Consider the following 22,662-nt stretch of genomic DNA (forward strand, 5'->3'; position numbering starts at 1 on the left):
CCGTCACCTGCCTCTTCTTCCATGTCTGCCCCTGCAGATACATCCACACGGTCCGCGGAGGGTTTAAGATTAGAATCTGGGTCACAAGCTAGTGTGCACGACACAGACATGTCCAAGCAGCTGAGGGAGCATGTGCCAGCTAGGACCCTGATAATCGGAGGACTGCTGGGGACAAGGCCCCTGCTCATATATCTGACATATTTTCCACATGGCTTTGCCGCATATCCAGCAGACTTCTTGTAGCAATAAACAGAGGATCATCATGAGCATGGGGATGAGCAGATCCTCAGCAGCTGGGACGTGTCTGTGTCGTACACACCAGCTTGTGACCTTAAGATTCTAATCTTAAACCCTCCACGGACCACGTGGATGTATCTGCGGTGGCAGAGGTGGAAGAAGAGGCAGGTGACGGTGCATCCTCAGGAGCATTGGCTTCACCTTGCTCCCAAGAGAAGGATTCTTGGGCCATACGGCGTTCTGCTACTCGAGTGTGGGCACCTACAGTGGAGACACAAACAGAGGCACTTTAAGCATGCGCTTCACATGAGTTCACACAATTTCCTTCAGTTTCCACAAACGGCTGCAAGAGCAGCGATGACACTTTATCCTTATGCCTCGCCATCTTCGCTCGCACTGCCTGCCTCCTCTCTCGCGATCTCCTCAGCCTCCTCCTCAGTCATGGTCAGCAGCCTGGTGTCCGGGACCCCTCCTCTCATTCTACCATGCTCGTGCTGGTTTTGACTTCCTTTATCCTGCAGCAGACAGTGCAGATTTAATGCCATGACAAATGATGCATCACAACCATTTCATACATGCATAAACATCACTCATTCTGCATTAGCTTTCGCACAACACATCCAATCACATAAACAATGCCAATCTTCATCATTTAGTAGATGGCACCAAGGCTGTTCACGCATTCCACTGCATTCCTTGCGTACCCTCAGCCTGAAAGGCACGGAGCCATGGAAGAAATCAATGGAGCAGCCTCGCCAGGACCACTTACCCTCACTGATCTGAGAAAGTCATTGATTCACTTGTGGCACTGCACCCATGTTCCAAGCGTTACCCCACGGTTCGAGACTTTCTCCACGACCTCCATCCTGGCTGCCTTGGTCAGGTGGGAGGGTCTTCGGATTCCATCTGCAGGCAAGAGGACCTCCCGCCTTTCCCTGACGGCCTGGAAGAGGATCTGCAGGGAGGCATCACTGAATCATGGGGCGGGACGCTACCTGCTGGCTGACATGTCATTCACTTTGGCTGTCGGGAAAATAAATGATATGAAGTTGGTGGTGACTTTCACAAAATGAGGGAGGCAAAAACATTTTGATTTAAGTAAAAGCTTCAATTTAAGCTGGTCTGAAGATATATGAAAGGAAGGCTGCTGATCTTTGAGGTTGCAAGTACAGAATGATTTATATCTGTGGCGATCATGGTGCTTGCAGCAGTGACAGTGGGTTCCACCAATGACAGGCTGCCCCTGCTGCATGATCCCACGTGTTCCCTGTGCCTGTTGCCACATGGCTAATTTAAATACAAAATCGCGTGGGAAACGGGATTTGTGGCGGGAGCATATGTTACAACAACTTCTGGTCCCGCGGTTGGTAACACCACGGCACTCATAAGATTCCACCCCTGGTGCCTGGCACACCTCAAACTAGGTGAACATTGTGATACCAATGATGGTAAAGGTGCTCGACAAAGGAGGTAATGACCTGGACTCCTCTACTTTGTCAGGTGCAGCAGGAACTGTCTGGGCCACCCCCGTCAGCTAGATAGGGAGCCATGGTAATGAACCAGACTGTGCCACCATGCCAACTAGAGTAGAAGCTGTGGTAGTAATCCAGACTGTACCATCAAGCCAGCTGGAGGGGTATATCTGTGGAGACAGCAACTTAATTTTTTTTTTTAATGAATATTTGAAAAGTGTCCATGTTGTCATTCCTGTCCCCAGGTTCATATCCTTGGAGTGGGATTGGCAATGCATGAGAAATTAGTGCATCCAGAAATGCGACCCCTGCATAAGAAGCTGATAGATCAGTTCCAGGTGATGAGGTCCAGCCTTTGCCAGGTGAGTATCTGTCCCACTGACTCTATAGTCAAATTTGAGTGAATGTGTCTGAAGGCAAATGTAAAATTTTTTTAACTTTATGTTTGTTTTGTACTCATCAAGGTTGCTCACTTCAGGCATTTTTAAAAAATTGTTGCTAGGATGTGGGTATCTCTGGCAAGGCCTGCATTTATTGCCAATCCCGAATTGCCCTTGAGAAGGTGGTGGTGAGCTGCCTTCTTGAACCGACACCCACAGTGCTGTTAGGAAGGGAGTTCCAGGATTTTGACCCAATGATAGTGAAGGAACGGCGATATATTTCCAAGTCAGGATGGTGTGTGACATGGAGGGGAACTTGAAGATGGTGGTGTTCCCATGCGTCTGCTGCCCTTGTTCTGCTAGGTGGTAGAGGTGATGGGTTTGAAAGATGCTGTCGAAGGAGGCTTGGCAAGTTGCTGCAGTGCGTCTTGTAGATGGTACACACTGCTGTCATTGTGTGTCAGTGGCAAAGGGAGTGAATGTTTAACGTGGTGGATAGGGTGCCGATCAAGTGGGCTACTTTGTCCTGGATGGTGTCGAGCTTCTTAAGTGCTGTTGGTGCTGCAATTCTTCAGGCAAGTGGGGAATATTCCACCACACTCCTGATTTGTGCCGTGTCAATGGTGAACAGGCTTTGGGGAATCAAAAGGTGAGTTACTCACCACAGAATTCCCAGCCTTTGACGTGCTCTTATAACCAAAATATTTATGTAGCTGCTGACATATCTAGCTGAATATGGTTGCAAACGCTTCAGCCTTGTGTTTTGCACTGATGTGCTGGGCTACACCATCATTGAGAATGGATGTCCGTGGAGCCTCCTCCTCCCGTTAGTTGTTTTATTGTTTACCACCATTTACAACTGGATGTGGCAGGACTGCAGACCTTTGATCCAATCCGTTAGTTGTGGGATCACTTAGCTTTGCCTATACCATGCTGTGTCTACTGTCTGTGTTGTAACTTCATCAGGTTTGTACCTCATTTTTAGGTATGCCTGATGCTGCTCCTGGCATGCTGTGCGACACTCTTCATTTAACCAGGATTGGTCCCTTGGCTTAATGGAAATTGTCGCGTGAGGGATATGTTCAGGGGTTGGCTATGTGTCCGTATACAGACATCAGTGAACATGGTAAAACATTTTGAGGTCCCTGACTGGTAATTTCAGGGACTAGAAATTTCCCATTGGCTTCTTCTTTACGACCAGAACGGCTGTAAAAAAAACACAAGTGTCAGTTTCACAGCCGACAGGTGCTGGGAGTGGGAACAGCAGTTTATGAACTTCGGACAGATTTGGGGTTTTCCGGCAGTTTCCAATTTTTTTTAAAGCACGTCAGAAAACCCAAATCTGTCCAAAGTTCAGAAACTGCTCTTGCCACTCCCAGTAACTGTCAGAGAGAGAGAGGTGGGAGAGAGAGGAGAGGGAGAGGGCGGGGTGAGGGGGTGGGGAGAGAGGGGGAGAGGGGGGAGCGGGAGAGAGAGGGGATGAGGGGAGAGAGAGAGGGGGAAGAGGGAGAGAGAAGTGAGAGGGAGAAGAGAGGGAGAGGGGAAGCGAGAAAGGGAGGGGAGGGAGAGAGAGAGGAGAGAGAAAGAGGGATGGACACAGGGAGGAGAGAGAGGGAGAGAGAGAGAGGAGAGAGATGGACATAGAAAGGGGTTAGGGATTCACACAAAGGGAGAGAGAGTGAGCGAGAGGGGAGTCAAAGAGATCAAGATCACTCCTGACTGATGGACATCTATCCAGATTCTCCGCATCACTACATCAAAACCTGTGTGGGAGAGAGATAGAGAGGAGCAGAGCCCAAGGAGCAGCGGGACCGGAGGAGCCTCAGCCATTGTCCTTGTCCAACGGGTTTGAGATTCTTGCTCCCTGTGTGGACGAGAGCAGGGACTGTAGGGAGGATGAGCAAACTGACCACAGCACCGTGGTACAGGGAGCCATTCAAGTGGGGGGCGAAAAGACAAATGTAGTCGTAATCGGGGATGGTATAGTTAGGGGCATAGACACTGTTTTCTGTGGCCAGCATCGAAAGTCCCGAAGGCTGCGTTGCCTACCTGGTGCCAGGGTTCAGGATATCTCATCTGGGCTGCAGAGGAACCTGGAGTGGGATGGGAAAGATCCAGTTGTCGTGGTCCATGTAGGTACCAATGATATAGGTAGAACGAGGTTAGAGGTTCTGCTGAGGGAATATGAACAGCTAGGGGCTAAATTAAAAAGCAGAACCAAAAAGGTAATAATCTCTGGATTACTACCTGAGCCACGAGCAAATTGGCAAAGGGTCAATAAGATTAAAGAGGTAAATGCGTGGCTCAAAGATTGGTGTGGGAGAAATGGGTTTGAAGTCTTGGGACATTGGCACCAGTACTAGGGAAGGAGGAAGCTGTTCCGATGGGACGGGCTCCACCTGAATCATGTTGGGACCAGAGTCCTGGCGAATCTCATAACTAGGGCTGTAGGTAGGGCTTTAAACTAAATAGTGGGGGGGAAGGGTTCATTTGCATGGGAAAATAGGAAGTTAAAGGAGAAGGTAGGAGTGCAGATTAGTGATGAGGCTGATTGTTACCAGAAAATAAAAGGAAGGGACTGAACGTATGAACATCATATTGCACCAAGGAATCATACAAGAGTAGGGAAATTTAATAATAGAACAAACTTAAAGGCTTTGTATCTGAATGCACGAAGCATTCAGAATAAAATAAATGAGTTAACAGTGCAAATAGAGACAAATGGGTATGATTTAGTGGCGATTACTGAGACGTGGTTGCAGGGAAACCATGTTTGGGAATTGAATATCCAAGGGTACTCAGTATTTCGGAAGGATAGACAGGAAGGAAAAGTAGGTGGTGCAGCTTTGTTAGCGAAGGAAGAGATCAGTGCTGTAGTGGGAAACGATATAGGCACTGGAGATCAAGGCGTAGAATCAGTCTGGGTAGGAATAAGAAATAGCAAGGGAAAGAAGTCTCTGGCGGGAGTAATCTATAGGTCCGCAAACAGTAGTTCCGCAGTGGGGCACAGTATAAAACAGGAAATACTGGGGGCTTGTAAGAAAGGTACAGCAATAATCATGGGTGATTTTAATATGCATATAGACTGGATTAGTCAAATTGGCAAGGGTAGCCTCGAGGGAAAGTTCATTGAATGCATTAGAGATTGTTTTTTGGAGCAATATGTTGTGGAACTAACCAGGGAGCAGGCTATTCTAGATTTGGTGTTGTGTAATGAGGTGGGATTAATAAATTATCTCATTGTTAAGGATCCTCTAGGGAAAAGTGATCAAAGCATGCTAGAATTTCAAATTCAGTTTGAGGGTGGGAAGCTGGAGTCCCACACGAGTGTTCTGGAGTTAAACAAAGGTAATTATATAGGCATGAGGACCGATTAGGCCCTAGTGGCCTGGGCAGGAAGACTACAAGGTAGGACAATTGACGAGCAGTGGCAGATGTTTAAGGAGATATTCAATTTATCCCAACTAAAATATATTCCAGAGCGGAAGAAAGATTCTAGGAGGGAGAAAAAACATCCATGGCTAAGCAAGGAAGTTAAGGATAACATAAAGACAAAAACTAAGGTATGCCATATTGCAAAGGCCAGTGGCAGGCTGGAAGATTGGGAAACTTTCAAAGGTAAATTATGAAAGAAAACTAGCGCGAAATATAAAAACGGATAGCTAAAGCTTCTATAAGTATATAAAAGGGAAGAGAGTAGCTAAAGTGAATGTTGGTCCTTTGGAGGATGAGACTGGGGAGTTAATAGAAGGGAACACAGAAATGGCAGAGACACTAAATCAGTATTTTGCTTCAGTTTTCATGGTGGAGGACACTAGTACCATCCCAATAGTACCAGGTAATGCAGAGGTTATAGAAAGGGAGGAACTTAGAACAATCATCATCACTAGGGAATAAGTACTGAACAAACTATTGGGATTGAAGGCAGACAGGTCCCCAGGGCCTGATGGCCTACATCCTAGGGTCTTAAAGGAAGTGGCAGTGGAGACAGTGGATCCATTGGTTATAATATTCCAAAATTCTCTGGATACGGGAAAGGTTCCAGTGGATTGGAAAAAAGCTAATGTAATGCCGTTATTCAAAAAGGGAGGGAGACAGAAAGTAGGAAACTATAGACCAGTTAGTTTAACATCTGTCATTGAGAAATTGTTAGAATCCATTATTAAGGAAGTAATAACAGGACATTTAGAAAGTCAAAACACAATCCATCAGACTCAGCATGGTTTTATGAAGGGTAAATCGTGTTTGACTAATTTGCTAGAGTTCTTCGAAGCTGTAACAGGCAAAGTGGATAATGGGGATCCTGTAGATGTAGTATATCTGGACTTCCAGAAGGCATTTGATAAGGTGCCGCACAAAAGGTTAATACACAAGGTAAGTTCACATGGGGTTAGGGGCAATTTATTAGCTTGGATAGAGGATTGGCTAACCAACAGAAAACGGAGTCGGGATAAATGGGTCTTCTGGTTGGCAAGATGTAACTAGTGGGGTGCCACAGGGTTCGGTCCTCGGGCCGCAACTATTTACAATATATATTAATGACTTGGATGCAGGGATAGAAGGTACTATAGCCGAATTTGCAGATGACACTAAAATATGTGGGACAGTAAGTTGCAATGAAGAAATAAGAAATCTCCAAATGGATATGGATAGATTAGATAAATGGGTCAAAATTTGGCAGATGGATTTTAACGTGGATAAGTGTGAGGTTATCAATTTCGGTCGGAAGAATAGAAAGGTAAATTATTATCTAAATGGAGAGAAACTTCAGAGTGCTTCAGTGCAGAGGGATCTGGGTGTCCTCGTGCATGAATTGCAGAAAACTAGTTTGCAGGTACAGCAGGTAATAAGGAAGGCAAATGGAATTTTGGCATTTATTGCCAAAGGAATAGAATATAAAAGTAGGGAAGTATTGCTGCAACTGTACAAGACATTAGTGAGACCTGGAGTATTGCGTACAGTTTTGGTCCCCTTACTTGAGAAAGGATGTGGTTGCATTGGAGGCAGTTCAGAGGAGGTTCACCAGATTGATTCCAGAGATGGGGGGCTTGTCTTATGAAGAGAGATTGAGCAGTTTAGGCCTTTGCTCTCTGGAGTTTAGAAGAATGAGAGGAGATCTAATTGCGGTATATAAGATGATTAAGGGGATTGACAAAGTAGACATAGAGAGGATGTTTCCTCTGGTGGGGCAATCTAGAACGAGAGGTCAGAGTTTTAGGATAAGAGGTAGCAGATTTAAAACACAGATGAGGAGAAATTACTTCTCTCAAAGGGTCATGAATCTGTGGAATTCACTACCCCAGAGTGCAGTGGATGCTGGGACATTGAGTAAATTTAAGGAGGAGATAGACAGATTTTTAATTAGAAATGGGTTGAAAAGTTATGGAGAACGGGCAGGAAAGTGGAGTTGAGGCCAAGATCATATCAGCCATGATCGTATTGAATGGCGGAGCAGGTTCGAGGGGCTGAATTACTTACTCATGCTCCTAGTTCTTATGTTGTAAGTGTGCAGGCAGATATTGACTATTCGTGCAAGCAAAAACATTGCCGGGAATCTCACTAAATAGGGAGAAATTTGTTTTAAATCGGACTGTGTTTTGATGGCAGTAGGTTGGCTATATACTTTATATCCAGATTAATTGCCCCCATGTCCGTGGCTGAGTCAATAATTTTGTGAAATGTCTGTGTTGCAACATGTTGGTGCCTATCTCTGGATATGCTGGGCCATGAGGTTATAGATTGTGGTTGAGTACAATTCTGCTTCTGCTGATGGCCCATAAGCTCCTCATGGATGCCCAGATTTGAGTTGCTAGATCTGTTCTGAATCTATCTCATGAAGCACAGTGGTAGTACCACACAGTATGATGGAGGGTGTCCTTAGTTTGAAGATGGGACTTTATCTCCACAAGGATTGTGCAGTGGTCACTGCAACTACCAATACTCTCATGGACAGATGCATTTGTGACAGGTAGATTGATGAGGATGAGGACAAATATGTTTTTTCTCATGTTGGTTCTCTCACCACCTACTGCAGGCCCAGTCTGTCAGATATGTCCTTCTGGACTCGGGCAGCTTGGTTAGGTAGCGGTGCTGCCGAGCTGTACTTGGTGATGTACATTGAAATCCCCCATCCAGAATATATTCTGTGGCTCTTCCAATTTGGTGTTCAACATGGAGGAGTACTGATTCATCAGTTGAGGGGAGTCAGTAGGTGGTAATCAACAGGAGGTTTCCTTGCCCATGTTTGACCTGATGCCATGAGATTTCATGGGGTCCGGAGTCAATGTTGAGGACTCCCAGTACCACTCCCTCCTGATTATATACCTCTGTGGCCACCTCTGGTCGGTTTGGGCTGCTGGTGAGACAGGACATACCCAGGATGGTGTTGGAGGAGTCTGAGACATTGGCTGTAAGGTATGATTCGGTGAGTATGACTATGTCAGGCTGTTGCTTGACAACTCTCCCAATTTTGGCACAATTCTCCTAGTGAAGAGGACTTTGTAGGGTCAACTGGCAGGATATGCCTTTTCATATCTGATGCCGAGGTCAATGCCAGGTGGACCATCCTATTTTATTCTTATTTGACTTTTCTGTAGCTGTTTAATACATCTGAGTGGCCATTTCACACAGAATCACAGAATTGTTACAGTGCAGAAGGCGGTCATTCGGCCCTTCGTGTCCGCACCAGCTCTCCAAAAGAGCAATTCACTTACTGCCATTCCCCCGCCTTCTCCCAGTAACCCTGCACATTCTTCCTTTTCATATAAAAGTCTAATTCCCTTTTAAATGCTTCAATTGAACCTGCTTCCACCACACTCTCAGGCACGTCATTCCAGACCTTGACCACTCGCTGCGTGAAAAGGTTTTTCATCATGTCACTTTTGCTTCTCTATTCATTATTTTAAATCTGTGCCCTCTCGTTCTCGATCCTTTCATGAGTGGGAACAGTTTCTCCCTATCTACTCTGTCCAGACCCCTCATGAGTCAGCCACATTGCTGTGGGTCTGGAGTAACATGGTAGGCCAGATGGGTTAAGGATGGCAGATTTCCTTCACTGAAGGACATTAGTGAATCAGATGGGTTTTTACGACATTGGTCAAGGGACTAGCTTTTTATTCCAGATTTATTTAATTAAATTTAAATTTCCCCAGCTGCCATGGTGGGATTTGAATCATGTCTGTGGAGCATTAGTCCAGGCCTCTGGATTACTAGTCCAGTAGCATGACCACTATGCCACCGTTCCCGCAGACTATATACAGTACAGTTAGATGCAGAGTAAAACTCTCTCTAATAAAATGTGTAGTATCTACAGGATGCATGGCAGCACCTCCCAAACCCATGGTCTCCACCACCTAGAAGGAACAGGGCAGCAGACTTATGGAAACATCCTGATATCCAAGTCACATGCCATCCTGACTTGGAAGTATATCACCATTCTTTCATTATCCCTGGATCAAAATCCTGCAACGCTCAACCTAACAACATTGTGGGAGGACATTCGCCATAAAGTGTGTCGCTGTTCAAGAAGGTGGCTCACCTTCTCAAGGAGAGATAAGCAATGGGAAATAAATGACAGCCTTGCCAGTGAACTCCACATTTCAAGAATGAATTTTTAAAAGCTCTGTTCCAACAATGTGGCTCATCCCCAACTTCCATTCTCTTTACCAAACATGCTGTGGTTCGCTGAGCAACTTTCCTGATTTTGTGCCAAATGTTTTTATGCTGTGGGTCCATACCCACTCAAACTAATTTCACATGGGTCCCTTACAGCCTCCATAGAAGGGAGACTTTTATATCTTTGGTCTGGGATGGATCTGAATCCAAATCTCAGAGGTGAAGGCCCATTGCTTCTCGGTAGTATTGAGATTCATTGGCATTCACCTAAAGGGTAACTTCAGTGACTCCCAGTAGGGGGCCTAGCTCAACAAGAGTGTGGGTTGGACATAGGACTACAACACTACTGTCAGTTCTTTGATCCATCAAGCAAGGCTCTGTACTGAGAGCGCAGGATTGTTAAATTGATGATACGAACATAAGTATATATGAATTAGGAGCAGGAGTAGGCTACTCGATCCCTCAAGCCTGCTCTGCCATGCAATAACTTCATGGCTGAACTGATTACTCCACATTTCTACCTACCCCCAATAACCTTCCACCCCATTGCTTATCAAGAATCTATCTATCTCTTAAAAATATTCAAAGACTCTGCTTCCACTGCCTTTTGAGGAAGAGAATTCCAAAGACTCATGACCCTCTGCGAGAAAAAATTTCTCCTCGTCTCTGTCTTAAATGGGCGACCCCTTATTTTTAAACAGTAACCCCTCATTCGTGATTCTCCCACAAGGGGAAACATCCTCTCCACATCCACCCTGTCAAGACCCCTCAGGAAGGATCTTATATGTTTCAATCAAGTCGCCTTTTACTCTTCTAAATTCCAGCGGAAACAAGCCTAGCCTATCCAATCTTTCCTCGTAAAACAGGCCACCCATTCCAGGTATTAGTCTAGAAAACCTTCTCTGTGCTGCCTCCAACGCATTTACATCCTTCCTTACGTAAGGAGACCAGTACTGTACACAGTACTCCAGATCTGGTCTCACCAATGCCCTGTATAGCTGAAGCATAACCTCCCTACGTTTGTATTCAATTCCCCTCATGATTAACAATAACATTCTATTAGCTTTCCTAATTACATGCTGTACCTGCATACTAACCTTTTGCGATTCATGCACTAGGACACCCAGATCCCTCTGCATCTCAGAGCTCTGCAATCTCTCACCATTTAGATAATATACTTCTTTTTTATTCTTCCTGCCAAAGCGGACAATTTTATACTTTCCCACATTATGCTCCATTTGCCAGGTCTTTGCCCACTCACTTAACCTATCTATATCCCTTTGTAGCATCCTTATGTCCTCTTCACTAGTTACTTTCCTACCTATCTTCGTGTCATCAGCAAAATTTGCAACCATACCTTCGGTCCCTTCATCTAAGTTATTTATATAAATTGTAAAAAGTTGAGGCCCCAACACAGATCCCTGCGGCACACCACTCGTTACATCTTGCCAGAAAATGACCCATTTATGCCTACTCTCTGTTTCCTGTTGGCTAACCAATCTTCTATCTATGCCAATATGTTACCCCCTACACCATGAGCTTTTATTTTCTGCAATAACCTTTGATGTGGCACCTTATCAAATGCCTTCTGGAAATCTAAGTACAATATATCCGCTGGTTCCCCTTTATCCACAGCACATGTAACTCCCTCAAAGAAGTCCAATAAATTGGATAAACATGATTTCCCATTCACAAAACCATGTTGACTCTGCCTGATTACCTTGAATTTTTCTAAATGCCCTGCTATAACATCTTTAATAATAGCTGCTAATATTTTCCCCAAGACAGATGTTAAGCGAACTGGCCTGTAGTTTCCTGCTTTGTCTCCCTCCCTTTTTGAATAAAGGAGTTACATTAACTATTTTCCAATCTAAAGGGAATTTTGGAAAATTAAAACTAACGCATCAACTATCTCACTAGCCACTTCTTTTAAGACCCTAGGATGAAGTCCATCAGGACCTGGGGACTTGTCAGCCTGCAGCTCCAACAATTTGTTCAGTACCACTTCCCTGGTGATTGTAATTTTCTTGAGTTCCTCCCTCCCTTCCATTTCCTGACTTACAGCTAATAATGTTACTTGTATCCTCAATAGTGAAGACCGATGCAAAATATTTGCTCAATTCTTCTGCCATCTCCTTATTATCCATTATTAATTCCCCAGACTCACTTTTACAGGACCAACACTCATTTTGTTAACTCTTTTATTTTTAAAATATCTATCGAAACTCTTACTGTCTGTCTTTATATTTCTAGCGAGCTTTCTCTCGTACTCTAATTTTACCTTCCTTATCAATCTTTTAGTCCTTCTTTGCTGTTTTTTTATATTCTGTCCAATCTTCTGACCTGCCTCCCTTCTTTGTGCTATTATAGGCTTTTTCTGTAAGTTTGATACTATCTTTAACTGTTTTAGTTAACCACAGATGGTGGGTCCCACCCTTGGAATTTTTCTTTCTCGTTGAAATATATCTATTCTGTGTATTCTGAAATATCCCCTTAAATGTCTGCCACTGCATTTCTATTGACATCCCTTAATCTGATTTGCCAGTTCACTTTAGCTAGCTCTGCTTTCATGTCTTCATAATTGCCCTTATTTAAGTTTAAAATACTCGTCTTGGACCCACTCTTCTCTCCCTCAAACTGAATGCAAAATTCAATCATATTATGATTGCTGCTACCTAGAGGCACCTTAACTATGAGGTCATTAATTAATCCTATCTCATTGCACAGTACCAGGTCTAGTATAGCCTGCTCTCTGGTTGGCTCCAGAACCTATTGTTCCAAGAAATTATCCTGAAAACATTCTATGTACTCCTCATCTAGGCTACCTCTGCCCATCTGATATCATTAATTAACAGAACTACCCCTCCACCTTTCCTGGCTTCCTGTCCTTCCTAAATGCCATGTATCCTTCCATATTCAGGTCCCAATCTATGTCGTCCGGCAGCCATGTCTCTGTAATGACTATCAGATCGTACTTATTTATTTCTATTTGCGCTCTCAATTCATCTGTTTTGTTTTGAATGCTATGTGCATTCAGATACAGCGCCTTTAATTGTGTCCTTTTATTATTTTTGTAACCTCAAGCCTTATCTGTTGATTTACTCTGAGATTTGTACGCTCTGTCCCTTCCTGTAACAGTCTGTTTATCATTTCCCATATTAATACCTTTCTCCATTGCCTTATCTCTTCTCCTTGACTGACCATATCTTCCCAAATTTGATCCCTTGCCCTTACTACTCAGTTTAAAACCCTTTCTACTTCCCTAGCGGCTCGCTAGAACACCGGCCCCAGCATGGTTCAGGTGTAGACCGTCCCAATGGTACAGCCACCACTTTCCCCAGTCCTGGTGCCATTTGCCCCACGACCCGGAACCCACTTCTACCACACCAGTCTTTGAGCCACACATTCATTTCTCTAATCTTATTTTCCCTATGCCAATTTGCACGTGGCTCAAGTAATAATCCAGAGATTATTACCTTTGAGGTTCTGCTTCTTAATTTGGCACCTAGTTCCTCATACTGACTAAGCAGAACCTCTTTCCTTGTCCTGCCTATGTCGTTGGTACCTACATGGACCACAACGACTGGATCCTCCCCCTCCCACTGTATGTTCCTCTCCAGCCCTTTTATATTTTGATATTTGGGAATGTTGTAAAAAGAGAATCAAATCCAAACTCACAGCTCATATATCATCCCGAATTAGTGCAGTGTGCCTTAAAAGGACTGTACAGCATTATAAACTAGCCAGGCATCCTGATTAATCAGAAGCACGACTTTAAGAAGTCAGAGGAACATGCAGACACAGCCAGAGGGTACTGTTTCCATGGCAATTCTCTGCATGTAGTTTGCTCACTTACTGAGTGATCTGAAAGAGACAGATTATTTCCATGATGTTTATGTTTCAGACAGATATTTGTGTTCATTTGTGGCAAAGTGGAAAAACAAGTTAACAGTACAGTGAGGCTGTTGTGTCAGAACCCCCTGGAGATTATTTTCTGTCACCATCCTCACCTGTTTGCTGATGAGTGCTGTTTGTTTCGGGGTCTTTAAGCTCCACTGATGACTCAGTGTGTAACAAAACTGTCCGGTGTGGTACTGTGGCATACTGTCCAGAAAGTGCCTGGGTTCATTCCCCAGCCTGTGCCAATCTCAAACAGGCCTACAGTAGGGGAAATATAGTTGCCCTCAGCACCTCTGGTTGGAAGGAAGAAATTAACTGTGATTCCCCCGTCTGTTCACTGTCCACTCACCCCTACTGGAAAAGCCCATGGAGCTAATTTTGAAGACAGGGACAGACGAGTGTAATGTTGGGAGAAATTCAGTTGAGTGCATCCAGTTGAATGTTCCATTCCTCTCTCTGGCAACTGCCTGAGGCTGGACCAGACTGTTTGCAACCTTCTGACCACATCTCCGTGCCATCACCAAGACCGCCTATTTCCACCTTCATAACATCTCCCGACTCTGTCCCTGCCTCAGCTGATGAAACCCTCATCCATGACTTTGTTACCTCTAGCGTTTCCTACATTACAACAATGACTGTATTTCAAAAGTACTACATTGGCTGTAAAGCGCTTTTAAATCTCCGGTGGTCTCCAGAAGCGCTATATAAATGCAAGTCATTTTTTTCTTGACTATTCCAACACAGTCCTGACTGGTCTCCCACTTTCTACCCTCCATATAACAGAGGTCATCCAAAACTCTACTGCCCATTTCTTAACTCGCACCAAGTCCCATTCCCCCATCATCTGTGTTCACTCTTGAACCCCCCTGATTTTAATCTTTCCATCATTGGCAGTTGTACCTTCTGCTGCCAAGACCCTAAGCTCTTGAATTCCCTCCTAAACCTCTCCACCTGTTTACCTCTCTATCCTTCTTTAAGGCACTCCTTCAAAGCTACCTGTTTGACCAAACTTTTGGTTGTCTGCCCTAATATCTTCTCCTGTGGCTCAGTGTCAAATTTTGTTCGATAACACTCCTGTGAAGTGCCTTGGGATGGTTTACTATGTTAAAGGTGCTTTATGAATACAAGTTGTTGTTGTCGGGTTGGTGCAGGCTTTGGAAGCTCCTGTCACAAACAGGTCGGAGCTTTTGTTAATCAATGCAAAAGGTGGGAGAGACTTGCTGACATAGCAAGACTCCCAAATGAATACCACATCCAGGAAATTGGGTGTCTAGGCTACTAGGGAGTCAGATATAGGGGGCAGTTCATTTAAAGGGCACAAGTAAGGGACTGAAATGGCCCTATCAAAAGTCACAAATTACTCTTTGTGGTTGTGACAGTGGTGCATTATCGCCCCTTGTCCTCCCCTACTACTCTACAGCCTTTGACATGGTCATTCACAGCATCCTTCTCCAACTGCTTTCCTCCATTGTCCAGCTCATTAGGATAGTCTTTACTTGGTTCCACTCTTAACTGTCCAATTGTAGATAGAGCACTGCCAAAAATGGCTTCATTTCCTGTTCCACCACTGTTATTTTTAGAGTTCCCTAAGGAACTTGCTTGGCCCCTTCCGTTTCTTCATCTAGATGCTGCCCCTTGGCTGCATCATTCGCAGATATGGGATCAATTTCCACATATATGCTGATTTCACCAAGCTCCAGTTATCAACCACCTCTCTTGACCCATCCGCTATCTCTGTTGTTACACTGCTTATTTCACATCCAGTCCTGGATGATCTGCAATTTCCTGACCCAGCGACAGTGAAGGAACGGCGATATAGTTCCAAGTCAGGATGGTGTGTGACTTGGAGGGGAACTTGCAGGTGGTGGTGTTCCCATGCATTTGCTGCCCTTGTCCTTCTAGTTGATAGAGGTCGTGGGTTTGGAAGGTGCTGTCTAAGGAGCCTTGGTGCATTGCTGCAGTGCATTTTTTAGATGATTTTTTTAGATTTAGAGATACAGCACTGAAACAGGCCCTTCGGCCCACCAAGTCTGTGCCGACCATTAACCACCCATTTTATACTAATTCTACACTAATCCCATATTCCTACCACATCCTCACCTGTTCCTATATTCTCCTACCACCGACCTATACTTGGGGCAATTTATAATGGCCAATTTACCTATCAACCTGCAAGTCTTTTGGCTGTGGAAGGAAACGGGAGCACCCGGACAAAACCCATGCAGACACAGGGAGAACTTGCAAACTCCACCCAGACAGTACCCAGAATTGAACCTGGGTCGCTGGAGCTGTGAGGCTGCGGTGCTAACCACTGCGCCACTGTGCCGCCCACGATGGTACACAATGCTGCCACTGTGCGTTGGTGGTGGAGGGAGTGAATGTTTGTAGATGGGGTGCCAGTCAAGCGGGCTGCTTTGTCCTGGATGGTGTCGAGCTTCTTGAGTGTTGTTGGAGCTGCACCCATCCAGGCAAGTGGAGAATATTCCATCACACTCCTGACTTGTGCCTTGTATTTGGTGGACAGGCTTTGGGGAGTCAGGAGGTGAGTTACTCGCCTCAGGATTCCTAGCCTCTGACCTGCTCTTATAGCCATGGTATTTATATGGCTACTGCAGTTCAGTTTCTGGTCAATGGTAGCCCCTAGGATGTTGATAATGGGGAATTCAGCGATGGTAATGCCGTTGAATGTCAAGGGGAGATGGTTAGATTCTCTCTTGTTTGAGATGATCATTGCCTGGCACTTATGTGCTGCGAATGTTACTTGCCACTTATCAGCCCAAGCCTGGATATTGTCCAGGTCTTGCTGCATTTCTACACGGACTGCTTCAGTATCTGAGGAGTCACGAATGGTGCTGAACATTGTGCAATCATCACCGAACATCCCCACTTCTGACCTTATGATTGAAGGAAGATCATTGATGAAGCAGCTGAAGATGGTTGGGCCTAGGACACTACCCTGAGGAACTCCTGCAGTGATGTCCTGGAGCTCAGAAGATTGACCTCCAACAACCACAACCATCTTCCTTTGCGCTAGGTATGACTCCAGCCAGCGGAGGGTTTTCCCCCTGATTCCCATTGACTTCAGTTTTGCTGGGGCTCCTTGATGCCATACACGGTCAAATGCTGCCTTGATGTCAAGGGCAGTCACTCTCACCTCACCTCTTGATTTCAGCTCTTTTGTCCATGTTTGAACCAAGGCTGTAATGAGGTCAGGAGCTGAGTGGCCCTGTCGGAACCCAAACTGAGCGTCACTGAGCAGGTTATTGCTAAGCAGGTGCCGCTTGATGGCACTGTTGATGACACCTTGCATCACTTTACTGATGATTGAGAGCAGACTGATGGGGCGGTAATTGGCCGGGTTGGACTTGTCCTGCTTTTTGTGTACAGGACATACCTGGCCAATTTTCCATATTGCAGGGTAGATGCCAGTGTTGTAGCTGTACTGGAACAGCTTGGCTAGGGACGCGGCAAATTCTGGAGCACAGGTCTTCAGTACTATTGCCGGAATATTGTCAGGGCCATAGCTTTTGCAGTATCCAGTGCCTTCAGTCGTTTCTTGATATCACGCGGAGTGAATCGAATTGACTGAAGTCTGGCATCTGTGATGCTGGGGACTTCAGGAGGAGGCCGAGATGGATCATCAACTTGGCACTTCTGGCTGAAGATTGTTGCAAATGCTTCTGCCTTATCTTTCGTACTGATGTGCTGGGCTCCCCCATCACATTGAGGATGGGGATATTTGTGGAGCCACCTCCTCCAGTTAGTTGTTTAATTGTCCACCACCATTCACGGCTGTATGTGGCAGGACTGCAGAGCTTAGATCTGATCCATTGGTTATGGGATCGCTTAGCTCTGTCTATCACATGCTGCTTATGCAGTATGGCATGCAGATAGTCCTGTGTTGTAGTTTCACCAGGTTGACACCTCATTTTGAGGTATGCCTGGTGCTGCTCCTGGCATGCCCTCCTGCACTCTTCATTGAACCAGGGTTGGTCTCCTGTCTTGATGGTAATGGTAGAGTGGGGGATATGCCGGGCCATGAGGTTACAGATTGTGGTTGAGTACAATTCTGCTGATGCTGATGGCCCACAGCACCTCATGGATGCTCAGTTTTGCCTTGCTAGATCTGTTCAAAATCTATCCCATTTAGCACGGTGGTAGTGCCACACAACACGATGGAGGGTATCCTCAATGTGAAGGCGGGACTTGGTCTCCAAAAGGACTGTGCGGTGGACACTCCTACCAATACTATCATGGACAGATGCATCTGCGGCAGGCAGATTTGTGAGGACGAGGTCAAGTATGTTTTCCCCTCTTGTTGGTTCCCTCACCACCTGCCGCATACCCAGTCCAGCAGATATGTCCTTTAGGACTCGGCCAGCTCAGTCAGTAGTGGTGCTACCGAGCCACTCTTGTTGATGGACATTGAAGTCCCCCATCCAGAGTACATTTTGTGCCCTTGCCACCCTCTGTGCTTCCTCCAAGTGGTGTTCAACATGGAGGAGTACTGACTCATCAGCTGAGGGAGGGGGTTAGGTGGTAATCAGCAGGAGGTTTCCTTGTCCATGTTTGATCTGATGCCATGAGACTTCATGGGGTCCAGAGTCGATGTTGAGGACTCCCTCCCTACTGTATACCACTGTACCACCACCTCTGGTGGGACTGTCTTGCCGGCGGAACAGGACATACCTGGGGATGGTGATGGCAGTGTCTGGGATATTGTCTGTAAGGTATGATTCTGTGAGTATGACTATGTCAGGCTGTTGCTTGACTAGTCTGTGGGACAGCTCTCCCAACTTTGGCACAAGCCCCCAGATATTAGTGAGGAGGACTTTGCAGGGTTGACGGGGCTGGGTTTGCCGTTGTCGTTTCCGGTGCCGAGGTCGATGCCGGGTGGTCGGTCCGGTTTCATTCCTTTTTATTGACTTTGTAGCGGTTAGATACAACTGAGTGGCTTGCTAGGCTATTTCAGAGGGCATGTAAGAGTCAACCACATTGCTGTGGGTCTGAACTCACATGTAGGCCAGACCAGGTAAGGACAGCAGATTTCCTTCCCTAAAGGACATTAGTGAACCAGATGGGTTTTTACAACAATCGACAATGGTTTCATGGCCATCATTAGACTAGTTTTTAATTCCAGATTTATTAATTGAATTCAAATTCCACCTTCTGCTGTGGTGGGATTTGAACCCGTGTCCCCAGAGCAATACCCTGGGTCTCTGCATTACTAGTCCAGTGACAATACCACTATGCCACTGCCTCCCCTATTGTTGTTTAGACCAGGTCTGACCTACTTTTCTGTATTTTTTCCAACAACAACTACATGCATTTTTATAGAGCCTTTAACATAGACAAACATTCACAAGAGATTCACCAGGATGTTGCCTGGGCTGGAGCATTTCAGCTATGAAGAGAGACTGAAAAGGCCAGGGTTGTTTTCCTTAGAACAGAGAAGGCTGAGGGGGACATGCTTGAGGTATACAAAATTATGAGGGGCATTGATTGGTTAGATAGGAAGAAACTTTTTCCCTTAGCGGAGGGGTCAATAACCAGGGGGCATAGATTTAAGGTAAGGGGTAGGAGGTTTAGAGAGGATTTGAGGAAAAATTTTTTCACCCAGAGTGTGGTTGGAATCTGGAGCGCACTGCCTGAAGGGGTGGTAGAGGCAGGAACCCTCACAACATTTAAGAAATATTTAGATGAGCACTTGAAACGCCATAGCATACAAGGCGACGGGCCAAGTGCAGGAATATGGGATTAGAATAGTTAGGTGCTTGATGGCCAGCACGGACACGATGGGCTGAAGGGCCTGTTTCTGTGCTGTATAACTCTATGACTCTAAGAGTATTGTCAAACAAAATTTGACACCGAGCTACATAAGGAGATATTAGGACACGTGACCAAAGGCTTGATAAAAGAGGTAGGTTTTAAGGAGCGTCTTAAAGGAGAAGAACTAGGTGAAGAAGCTTCGGGCCCAGGCAGCTGAAGCATGGCTACCAGTGGTGTAGCAATGGAAATTGGTGATGCAGAAAAGGAACAGAGTGGAAGTCCGCAGAGAACATGGAGGGTTCTAGGGCCAGAAGAGTTTACAGAGATAGGGAGGGACTGAGGCCATGGACAGATCTGAACACAAGAATGATCATTTTAAAATAGAGCATTGCCAGAACAGGAGCTAATAATAGTTAGCAAGCACAGAGTTGATGAGTACATGAGACTTGATGTGAGTTAAGATATGGGCATGGAGGAACTTAAGTTTACAGAGAGCGGAAGGTGGGAAGTCGGCCAAAAGAGCACTGGAATATTCCACTGGGACTTAGTCTGTCGGACTAAATAGTGAATCTTTTGCCCAAGCACTATTCCTAACATCAGTAGTTTTCCCAATGGGAATCCACCAATCTGATATGCTTGGAAGATAAGGACCACGATGCCAGGCAGGTCAGGCTGCATTCAAAGGGCTCTGTGCCTCTGCTAAAGGAAGCTGCATGATGACGTTACTATGTCATGTGATTCTTGACCATTAGTTATTGCTGGATTGCTCCTTAAAGGCACCCCCAAATTTACCTTTATGTCGTACTGCATGGAGGAAGGCAAGGCACAAAGCCTGATCAATCGCACCCACCATGATGCCACCAACTATATTTGCTGGCATTGTTGCACCTACCTGGCAACAACTGTGGTGGAACTGTTCTCAGGGCTCAGCAGAGAAGTTACTAAGCAAGATAGGATTGGCACATATCCAGCCAGTATGGTCAGCTGTATCTCAAAAGTTGGCTGCAACTCCTTGCAGGAAAACTACAGTGCTGATCTATGGGGACAGTACTGTAATGAGACAGAGTGCTATCCTCCTCATAACCACTTCAAGCAGCACTGCCTTAAATTCATCAGCCATCGAGTAGGGGGCCAAGAGTGCTGGATTGCCCAGTCACTTGCCTGCAGACTGAAACCTGCATCTAGGGTACCTTATCCTGTCACTTTTTATTGTTATTTATTAGACCTCATCCCTTCAGCCTTCGCAAAAGTAGGTCCTGGGCTGAGTTGCCTTTTTGAGGCTTTCTGAAATGTTCTCCCCTTATTGTTACATACCTCTTTAAGTTGGCCCCACTACTGTGCTCCATAAACCTGTCCAAGTATTTGCTTGAATTGGGGACTAGTGTGAAATATGCTTATCCAGGAAATTGGATGGAGTGCCATTAACACTCTGATGGGATTGTAACCATTTAGAGCTGTCTTACATATGTCAGTTGAAAATTGGTCCCCATAGTTGGATCAGGAGGAAACAGGATTGAATTTGACTCTGATGTCTCTGCTACAGAATAGTCTTCTGACACTAACTGTCCAGCCTCACAGAATGGCCATTTTGCCAAGCGCCTGAAAGATGCATGGTGCTCGAAGGATGAGTTGAAGGAAGACCTCTGTCCCCCTAATGTCATAGTGGGAAGTTGGCTTGATGTCATGGCAACCTCCTTGTGGTAATGTTGCAGAATGAACTCAGACTGTTATGAGCATTATGCAGTGAATTGCAGAGATGTCACTTATCTGTATAAGTACCTTTCAACAATAGGAACCTTATGATACCAGTCACAGAAACGCTAAGCTCACTGAACATTCCATCTTTCCACATAGGACCTTCCTGGAATGGACAAGATCAGTCCTGCTTGCTCTGCTTCCAGCACACCACGTGGCAGCCTAATGTCCAGTCATAATCCCATGAGTCCAGAGGCTATCAAGCTCATACACAGACACAGGTAAGTGAGACCAGTGCCCAGCTCATACACGGATACAAATGAGACTGTGCTCAGCTCCTATGCAGACACAAGTAAATGAGACTGGTGCCCAGCTCCTATGCAGATACAAGTAAGTGAGAGTGGTGCCCAGCTCCTATGCAAATCCAAATAAGTGTGACTGGTGCCCTGCTTATACACAGATACTGTTAAGTGTTTATATTCATGATGTGAAAATTACCAGTTTGTGGTTAAATATCTTAGCGCTGTTTCTAAAAAAAATTCTTTCATTGCACTTCAGAAGTATTGCATTGGTTTTAAGGCACTTTGGGATATTCTGAGGTCATGAGAGGCACTATATAAATGCAAATACTTTCATTCTTGAGATGTGGGCATCACTGGTAAGGCTGGCATTTGCTGCCCATATCTAATTACTGGCTTGATACAAATGAGTGGCTTGCTAGGCCACTTCAGAGGGCAGTTAAGAGTCAACCAAATAAGTGTGTGACTGAGTGAGGTATAGGCCAGACTGAGAATGGGCGGTATGTTTCCTTCCCTAAAGCTCATTAGCTTAGCATTCATGTACATGTTTGACTCTAAAGGCCTGCTCGGGTCTGGAAAAAAAAACTCAACCTGAACCCGACAGAACCACATCGGACCCGAGCCCGACCCGGCCCGACTCCTTCCATTTTTTCCTGCGCCCGACCGACCCGACCTGACCTGTCCACCGGAATGTTCACTTTCTCCGGTTGATAGCATTCGTTTTACATCCATAGTGCACTCACTGTACGTACCACTTTTGGATGGATGGAATTGAAGGAAGCTGCAGCATGAGCGCGATGACGTCATAGAGACGCTCACTGCGCAGACTCAGAGTCTGTGGAGTCCGGATGCACGTTTCCCTCCTTGATGTCCTGGACTCCTAGCTCAGGCAGGCTTTTCAAATTTTGATGCTTACTTACTCAACTTCCCTTTTCCTCCCAGCAGAGCAAAATGTAGTACTGTGTGTCCCCGACCCAGACCCGGCCTGAGCCCGATACATGTCATTGGGTCCCATCGGGTTCAGGTCGGGTAGCAGGCCTTTATTTGACTCTGCCCATTCTGAGTTAACGGACCTCAGTTGAAGTTGTGCATTTGACCTCATTGTTCCTGGATTAAAAAGAGAGCTATCAGCCAAAGTTCACTGTCCTGAATGCTATCCACTGATACTTTTTGAAAATGTACATATGAGAATTGTGGGTAAGAACAGGATCAGGCTCAGCTATGATACCTCCATGGAAAAATTGTCTGCTGATACTCTATACTGATACCTTTTCTTGCATATGAAGAATAAGCAAT

The 22,662-nt window shown here is 45.5% G+C and overlaps 1 protein-coding gene across 1 annotated transcript in view; it reads left to right on the top strand.

Annotated features, from left to right (window-relative positions):
- The window catches only part of dock3 (dedicator of cytokinesis 3), a 1,369,418-nt gene that overhangs the window by 1,317,653 nt on the left and 29,103 nt on the right, over positions 1-22,662 (top strand). Inside the window, exons 46-47 of the mRNA XM_068052296.1 lie at positions 1,955-2,071; positions 21,227-21,348. Coding sequence (XP_067908397.1) covers positions 1,955-2,071; positions 21,227-21,348 — 239 coding nt within the window. The remainder of the gene's footprint in view (positions 1-1,954; positions 2,072-21,226; positions 21,349-22,662) is intronic.

This window comes from Heterodontus francisci, chromosome 19 (genome assembly GCF_036365525.1).
Source record: "Heterodontus francisci isolate sHetFra1 chromosome 19, sHetFra1.hap1, whole genome shotgun sequence".
NCBI classification, from domain to species: domain Eukaryota; kingdom Metazoa; phylum Chordata; class Chondrichthyes; order Heterodontiformes; family Heterodontidae; genus Heterodontus; species Heterodontus francisci.